Source organism: Erinaceus europaeus, chromosome 10, assembly GCF_950295315.1.
Source record: "Erinaceus europaeus chromosome 10, mEriEur2.1, whole genome shotgun sequence".
NCBI lineage: Eukaryota > Metazoa > Chordata > Mammalia > Eulipotyphla > Erinaceidae > Erinaceus > Erinaceus europaeus.
Genome location: NC_080171.1, coordinates 100,489,259 through 100,498,127, shown reverse-complemented (window position 1 = coordinate 100,498,127; position 8,869 = coordinate 100,489,259). Strand labels below are relative to the sequence as shown.

The window sequence follows — 8,869 nt, the reverse complement described above, 5'->3', positions numbered from 1 at the left end:
AATGATCTCTCCCACTCTGAGCACCACCAAGAACAAAAGCCAACAGACACAGTTTCCCATTGTCCAGAAATAGGTTTTATTCTCAGCCATAAGACAACAGCAACACTGGTAGCAGTCAGAGAGCCACACAACTGTCAGTACAGCACCCCAAAAGCTTGGGGCAGGGTGGGATGAAAAGGTTGCAAAGGGGGGCTGGCTGTCCACAGGCGGGTATGACAGGGAGGTTCATCAGAGGTGACACACTTGAAGGGCAATGTGGAGGAATAGGGCTCCCTTGTAACCGGACCACAAGACGCCTCAAGAACAGCATGGTGTTGATTCTCAGCACACTAGAGGTGTAGCTGTGTGGCCATGTGTGTGCGTGCATATATATATATATATATATATATATATATATAGACACACACACACACATATATATATATATGTATGTATTTATAGATATTTATAGAACAGGGCAGGAGCAATACCACAGGAAGGGGCACAAGTTTCACCAGAGTCACGCCTGGATATGTCAGCTCACCACTATAATAGACTAAGTCACAGATGAAGGGGGGGATAGGGGGTGGCACTGTGTAGTCACAGGACAGCCATCCAGGCAGGCTTGGAGAGGGAGGTCTCCGAGGACTAGGAAGGATCTGGTTAGAGGTCGAAGGGGGGCCTGGGGCTCTCAGGACGGGATGGACTTGCCTGACCCGATCGGCTGGCAGTTGGAGAGAAAACAGAGAAGGGGTGGGGGAGAGAGAGAGAAAGAGAGAGAGAGAGAAGAGAGAAAGGAGAGAGAGAACTGGTAAGGTAAGAACAGCCAAGGGCAGAAGATACAGGTGAGGGTGTGGGCAAGGGCTCTGGAATAGGAAGTGTCAAAAAAGGGGAGGGGAGAGTTGGAGACAGGCTGGGTGACCTCCGGCTGCCACACACACTGGCCTTTCACACACCACCAGGCAAGGCACCCAAGGCTCCAGACTAGTGTTCAGCCCACCCTGCAGTCCCTCTTCTCTGCCCCCACCTTTTGAACTACCAGCCCAGGGCCACCTCTAGCTTTGGGGAGTAGGGGGCCAGAAGCCCCATTCAACAGCCACTGTTTCTGATAGAGAAAGACAGAAGAAAACACTGCTTGAACCAGGAGGACACAGCTAAAGGGATGGCTTGGAAGGGCACTGGGGGCTGCTGGGGGTGGACAGAAAGCCCAGGAGTCCTCTGAAGGAACTCTAGGGAGGCAGGACAGGCAAGCGGCTGGGATGCCAATGGCCACAGGCTTATAAGTCTAACAGGGGAGCCTCAGCTGGCCGGGGGACTGCAGGTCGCGTAGGTGAGGCTGGGCCCTTCCTGCTGGGGAAAAGCAGAAGAGCAAGAGTCAGTGTCGGGGCAGAATAGCAGGCAGTTAGCTGGTGAGTTTTACTACCCAGCCAGGATGGAGCTCAGAGAAGCTGACTTGCCTAGGTCAGCAGACATGGTTGTCCACTTGGCTGATAGGTGGAGGTCACCCCTAGGAGTGGCAGGCCCAGGTCCATGAGCCTGTGGGCTGGCTTTGCTGCTTCATCGGGGGCTGAGGATACTACCTTTAGAGATGCGCTAGCAAGCATGACAATTCTAAGGAGGGAGGAGGGGAAGGGGTTGTGTGACCCTGCTGTGAGGTGTGTTCTGGGCTGTTGGTGGGACTTTCAGGCTTTCCAAAATTGTTTGACAACCAGAGTCTTCTCAAGTCACAGATAACTGCTGGCACCAGAGAGGAGATGGGCTCTGACCAACTCTATGTCAGAGTGAGTTCCTCCAGCTGGGAGCTGGCTGCTCTGCCCCAGCAGTCTGGCTCACACAAGGGGATGAGTGTGGCTGTTCTGACCATCTGAGTCCAGCCCCCTTCACCTCCCCCCAGGCCCCCTGCACCTATACCATAAACCAGGAGCTCTCTGCCCTCTCTAGAGTACACCCAGACCTGCCAGCCTGGGAGTGGAGCCTGTCCCCAGAACTCTCCAGGGCAGTGGCACTGAGTCCCGAGGCTTACTGAGAAGTGAGGTGGGAAAGCCAGCTGGCAGCAAGAACAGAAAGAGGACAGAATAAGTCTGTAGCTGAGAAGGGAGAGGGAGGGGACCCTGGCTCTGAGGTCCCAGGTATGCCCCCCAGTGTGGAGCTGGTGCAGCAGGGGGCAGACACACCATTCATGCGGCAGGTAGAGAGGCATGTACCTACCATGGCTGACGCTCCTCAGGGGTCACTGATAGTGATTCTGAAAGACAGCACGAAATCAACATGGCAGTTCACACGCACGGAGGAGGCAGGCCTGGGGGTGAGGGGCACGCACACGCACACGCCCGGGCGTGCACACACATGCTGGGAGGCCCCGTGGGCCCGCATGCACACACTGATACATGCCCACAAATGGCACACATACGCCTCCCACTGCCCAGCACCCCCACTGGCCGGCACGTGCAGCACAGATCGGGGGCATGCAGGCACACACGTGGGCTGAGTCACAACACAGAAGCTCGCCCCAACACAGGAGGCATTTGCACCAGCTCCCTGCACTCTTATGCTGGATGTGCTCAGAGGGCCACCCACACTGCTGCAGAAGGGACAGGTCTTGTCTTCTTAGGGTCCAGTGGGCATCTATCTACCTATGGCTCCTTCCACCCACAGCACTTATTCTAAGTTCTCCAGTTCAGCCTGCCCTTCACTCGAGGTATCCATTTTTATTTCTCCCCATTTGATCTGCACTCTGCTCTGCCAGTGGCTTTTTTTTCTCCTTTGTTTTCCTCCAGGGTCATCTCTGGGGTTCGGTGCCTGCACCATGAATCCACTGCTCCTGGAGGCCATTTTTCCCATTTTGTTGCCCTTGTTGTTACCCTTGTTGTCATTATTGTTGTCATTGCTATTGTCGTTGGATAGGACAGAGAGAAATGGAGAGAGGAGGGGAAGACAGGGTGAGAGACAGATAGACACCTGCAGACCTGCTTCACCACTTGTGAAACGACCCCCCTGCAGGTGGGGAGTCGGGAGTTCAAACTGGTCAGGATTCTTGAGCCGGTCCTTGTACTTTGTGCCTTGTGCGCTTAGCCCACTGTGCCCGGCCCCCACAGTGGCTCTCTTCAATGCACCCCACACTGCCTTTGCCCATACTGTCCTCTCTCTGCCCAAAAACCCTCCCAATGCTTCACCATCCAAGACTTGTTGCTATCAGCCCTCAGCAAAGTCAAGCTGCCTTGAAGCTCCCCTTCATGGCTAGGCTCTTCCCAGAGGCAGGGCTATGACTTACCAAGTAGTCCCTATTTTTAGCAAGATTGGAGTTAGCCTAGCTACCAAATCTTAGTCCTCATGTCAAATGCCTTTAAAAACTCATGTTGGGTGGCCCTGGAGGTGGTGCAGTGGGTAAAGCTCTGGACTTTCAAGCATGAGGTCTTGAGCTCTCAAACTGCACACACCAGAGTGATGCTCTGATCCATTATTTTATAAATAAAGAAGTAAATTGATCTAAGACAAAACAAAACAAAGATACTCCTATTGGGAAGCCCCAGATGAAGTACTGGACTCTCAAGCATGAGGTCCTGGCATTGCATGTGTCAGTCATGCTCTGGCACTCTCTCTCTCTCTCTAACCCCCACTTCTCTCTCCCTTATTAATAAATAATGAATCTAAAACAAAGCAAATTCATGTTGGAAGTTAGCAAAGTGCTCCTATAGCCATATTTACAGTCAGTGTGGCATCCCTATAGCCACTGTCACCCTCAGTCCCCACACCAACACTGAGAGAAAGGCAGAACACTGCCAATCACTTGGGAATTGGGGATTACAGGTTTTGGACAGGAAAGTGATTTGCTTAAAGGCCCAGGGTGAAGCTGAACGTGTGGCGCCACTTTGTTGTTCTTAGCACCGTGCTGCCTGCCTTGCCCCATCTGCTTGACTCAGTGGAGCACTATCTCTGTGCTTCATTCTGGGCCCATGGAGGCCAGACATAAGGTCCTACCCTCCAGTCATCTGGAAACATAAATCCATGATATTGGTTTTGATTTGTTCTTCCTCAGAATCTGACCAGTGGGAACAGGGTGCACTGAATTAGGTATCTGAAGGATCTTCCTTGAAATAGGCTTGTGGATCCAGAATGCAAAGCCAAGGGATGAAGTAGAATCCCCCCCCCCCCCCCCCCCCGCCCTTGACATCTCCGGGAATGGGGCAGCCTTCACCTCTTCCTGCCTCCATATCTCTCATGTTGGTCCAGGTCGGGTATAGGCCGAGGCACCAGATTGCCCCTACCCCTTGCCCTTGCCCAGCTGTCCCCTGCCTGGGTGCCACTCTTACACTCTCACACCCGTGTGCACGCCCACACATCCATCGCACCTTAATGGTCACACAGTCACTGCCTGGCCTCTGTTCTCAAAGGCCAGAGACCGGACACTCCCCTCTGGGCACAGCTCACATACAGCTCATAGGAGTCTGGACTGAGAAGGGGGACATGGAGGTAGTCCTGAGAGTAAGTGAATGGAATCTACACATCCGGAAAGGAGCTGCGTTCAGCCTCCCAGACCTGAGGTAGGCTCACAGGGAAGGAGAGGAAAAGAAAGAAAAAGGAATGCAAAGTGGGAGATGGCGAGCGAAAGAGGGAAACGCCATGCAGGAGCTGGCAAGGGAGCAGGTGGAGTGAGCCCCACAGCCCCTTCCCCAGAAAAAACGACCACCTGCGGGACTCAGCGCTCCCTGGGGGCAGGCTCTGGGCCACACTTCCCAGGGCTCTGGCACCTCAGGTCCAGAGGGCCTGGGATGGAGAGCACCCCAAATCCAGCCCCACCTCCCTTCTGGCCTCGCTTGCCCCGCCGCGTCTCCCACTGACTTTAGCCCCTACTCACCTGGGGACCCCCGGCGGGGCGCGGTTGGGGCGCGAGGGCACCTGGGGGGGAGGACCGAAGGGGTCAGGGGAAGCCCCCGGCCTGGAGGGCACGGGGGGCGCCCCCCCCAGGGCGGACCCAGCAGGCGGAGGCCCAGGAGCAGGGCCCCGCGACCCGGGCCGGGCTGGGGGCACGGCGGGGGCTCGGCGCTGCGGCGTGGGGCTGGACGTGGGCGACCTGCGGGCGGCAGGGAGCAGAAAACAAGCGGCGAGAGTTGAGCGATTCATCTGAGGCCTCGCCCCCAGCCAGGTGCCCACCACGCCCATGCACGCAAGCCCCGCCCCCTAGAGCCAAGCTCCGGCTCCGCCCAGCAGCCAGCTCACCACGGCAAGCCCCGCCCCGCGTCAAGCCCCGCCCACTCTAAGCTCCACCCCTCGCTCCAGGTGGGAGCCGTCCGGGTGACGCGGGCGCGCCACTGCCCGGTCCCGGCCCTCCTCCCGCGGGCCCCGGGTTGGGGGGCTTTGGGGCCGTGGGGGCCGGCCCTGGTACCTGCGTCCGGCCGGTACGCTCTGCACCTGCAGCCAGGAGTCGTCCACGGGCGGGGGCATGGGCGTGCTGACGGTGGTCGTATTGATGTCACCGATGATACTGAGCGCCTCCTTCAGTGCGTGGTACATCCGCAGCATTTCATCACGCCGCTGTGCCTGCTCAGCCGACTCCTCCATAAGTGTGTTTTGGTCCCCACAGGAGTACAGGTTAGCCAGCAGCTCCGAGAAGATGAATTCCTTGGTCTGCAAGTGGGCAAAGAGACGGGGCTGAGATCTGCAGTCTTTAGCTCCCTGTCCTCTCCATCCAGCCCTGCTGGGTCAGTATCACTGGGATGGGAGCTTCCTGAAATGGGGAATTCCCTGGCCCATGCCTTGCCCTTTTCTCAGATGGGAATACTGTGCTCCAGAGAAGGGAAAATGACCTGCCCAATATCAGGTAGGGCAGGACGCTCAAGGCCTATCACACAGCCAGGTCACTCGCCTACTCATCTCTCTGAGTCTTGGTTTCCTCAGATATAAGACGAAGCAGTTACACCCCTTCTAAGGACTTGTGCCCATCACTGGACCAAAACAAGAAAGATGAAAATTGTAAATGTTCACAGTCCTCCTGAATTGAGAGTAGTAAGTCTAAATGTGTATCTGGTCTGCATGAAATCAGAGTATCAAGTGTAGGAATGGGTTAATGTTCTCCTTAAGATCCTGAGGGGTCACATGGGCCATTCATGGGGAGGTCCTGAGGCTTTTTACACCACAAACCTGTGTCTCATTTATGTGTTATTTAGATATATTTTGAGTACCTACTATACACTAGGAACTGTGTCTCTCTGCACACTAAATTTACTTAATCCTCATCTCTTAGTAATCATAATTTACATCTATGGAAGCAGAGACTCAGAGAGGGTAGTTAATTTCTTCACAGTCACAAGGGAAATGTGTGCAGAATATGACTTCAAACCCAGTTCTAACTTCCCAGCAGTCTTTTTCTCTAAACCTGTGGATGCAGTGGTTCCTTGAGGTGTATGTTTCCAAATACGTTCTAGAAGTTCTCAACAGATGTAGACTTCCAGTCCTTTCTCACTAATGTATAAATAGGTTTAGAATTAACTTGGTTATGAAACCCTTCTTTTCCAACTATAAATTTCATGACACCTAAATATAGATGTTGTATTTTCCATGAAAATTAAGTACCCAAATTGGAAAAATAGTATGAACACAGTATATAAATTGTCTCAATAATAATTTTCAGATTAATTACATGTTGAAAAGATGTTCTAAGTATGTAGCATTAAATAGGTTATTACAATTATTTTTGTTCTTTTACTCTCACTAACTAAGCTATGAGAAGTAAAATAACATATGGCACTCAGGTGACATTTCTATTGGAGTGCTCTGGTGTGGACCCAAGCTTCTCCCCAGACCTGGTCCCAATGGGCTGGCCTGTGCTTAACCCCCACACTGACCCAACCTGAATGGGTGCTTGCCTCCCTGGCTCCACAAGAACACCCCTCCACCATGTGGCAGCACACCCACATTGTTGATCATGAGGTGCATGATTGTCTTGGGCATGAGGTCCCGCACAGTCTTGTTGACGATGGCCATGTATGAGTCTACTAGGTTCCGGATGGTCTCCACCTGCCGCTCCAGCTGTGGGTCCATGGAGTGCATGAAGCTGTCTGAGCCATTTTCTTCCGTCTCGCTGGCCTATTGAGAAAAGAGGACACTGGGGTGGCTGAGCCCTTGTAGCCAGGCTCCAGATATCCTAAGGCCCTTCAATGGTGCAATGCTAAAGCACTAAGACAAGCAACGGGCTTGGACACACAGACACCCAGCTCCCCATACACTCCAGGTCTCTGGCTCTGCCCACCCCAGTAAGTTTCAGGGGCCACAGGTTTCCTTTTTTCTCATTCAGTAGTTATTTGTTTTATTGCCACCAAGATAACCAGGGTTACCACTGGGGCTTGTTGACGGCAGGACAAATCCATAACTGCTGGCAGACATTTTCCCCTTCCTTCCTTCCTCTCTTTTTTTCTTTTAATTGAGAGGGAAGGGAAAGATAGAGAGAAAGAGAGACACCTGTAGCATTACTTTACTGCTCGTGAAGCTTTCCCCTATAGGAGGGGACTGGGGATTTGAACCTGGGTTCCTGAGCATCGTGGCACATCCACTCTATCTGGTGCACCATTGCATTATCTTGGTTCAGACTCTAGTGTCTAGAATTTGCTTCTGTTTTGCCAGTCTCCAAGGTGCCTTCCTGATTCTGAAACCTGGCTATAGGCAGTGCCAGGCTAGAGATTCCTGCCAGGCGGAATGCAAGGGAGGGGACATACTCACTTTCTCCTTGTCCTGCGAGGCCCACATCAAAGCCAGAGGGGTCAGTCACCAGCATCACCACCACCACCACCACCACCACCACCGGTGCCACGAGGGAGCACAGCAAAGCAGACACACAGAGAGAAGAATAGGGAGAGTTGAGTGAGCCCAGGACACTGCACCCCAAAATCTAGACATTGCCACCATGGAAGAAGTGGGGAAAAAGAACAGACGCTCCTGAAAAACCACAATCCTGTAGAGGGAATGCAAGTATGCCATCTGCAGCAGAGCCAGAGACAGAAAACATCTGCCATTTGGAGAAGCTAGGAGGGAAACTCAACTCTGATGCCACCCCAGGGGCAGCTAGGGTGAGGAAACCCTGTGATTTCTGAGCCCAGTAAGGACCCTGACAAATGGCAGGACTTGGCACCCCAGAGAATAGTGCTCTTGGGGTGTTCTGTTGTTTCGTGTTTGTTTGTGTTGGTCAGGTCTGGAGCCTTCTCACTTCAGGCTGATGTTTTCAGTTTGAAAGAGCAAGTTAGACAGGCAGAGAGAGACTCCACAGCTATGAAGACCAGGCTTGAACCTGGGTCACACCAATGCTAAAGCAGTACATTGTTCAAGTGAACTATTTCACCAGCTTCAGCCTCTAGTCTAAGCAGCTTCCCCACCCCATCCCACCCCCTCGACACTCACACCAACACGCTCTGGGTATACTCCAGCCCTCAGGAAGGAGGCCTTCCAGCTATCCACCTCCTCCTGGGTCTCACAGGCCAGTTCTAGCTGCCGGTAATCCTTGTAGACATTCCTGCAAGATGGGGCAAAAGGGAGAGGAGATGGCTCGAAGCTCATTTGCCTTGAGGGTTCCGAGCAGACATGGACTGGGTCATCAGGCTGCGAGTCCAGCCCTTGCTTTCTCATGCCCCTGCTGTCTGACCCTGGGCAAGTCCCTTCCTCTCCCCAGTCTCATTTCCCTCATCTGAAAGATGGGCTAATGATAATTCCTACCTGTTAGGATTGTGGGTGTTCAGTGAAATAAACAGTAAAACCATCTATTAGAAAAGGGCTAAAAAGGGGGCCAGAGCCTGCCTGCCTTCCTCCCTCCCTTCCTTTTTTCCTTTCCCTTCCCTTTCTTTCCCTACCCTTCCCTCCCCTCCCCTCCCCTTCCCTTTCCTGCCTCCCTCCCTTACTTCCTGTT

General features: G+C 53.4%; 1 protein-coding gene across 23 annotated transcripts in view; it reads right to left on the bottom strand.

Annotated features, from left to right (window-relative positions):
* Positions 1–52: 52 nt before the first annotated feature.
* DNM1 (dynamin 1) overlaps positions 53–8,869 on the bottom strand; it is a 74,936-nt gene continuing 66,119 nt past the window's right edge. For 4 of the 23 annotated variants that reach the window (XM_060200247.1, XM_060200230.1, XM_060200236.1 and 1 more), the window contains 6 exons: positions 8,368–8,479; positions 7,693–7,704; positions 6,892–7,062; positions 5,363–5,604; positions 4,835–5,050; positions 53–1,329 (listed from right to left, as the gene is read on the bottom strand). In XM_060200247.1, coding sequence (XP_060056230.1) covers positions 1,257–1,329; positions 4,835–5,050; positions 5,363–5,604; positions 6,892–7,062; positions 7,693–7,704; positions 8,368–8,479 — 826 coding nt within the window. In that variant the 3' untranslated portion in view covers positions 53–1,256. Of the gene's footprint in view, positions 1,330–2,183; positions 2,225–4,830; positions 5,051–5,362; positions 5,605–6,891; positions 7,063–7,692; positions 7,705–8,367; positions 8,480–8,869 lie in introns of all 23 variants that reach the window. The other 19 variants (XM_060200248.1, XM_060200239.1, XM_060200232.1 and 16 more) reach the window with 15 other exon arrangements.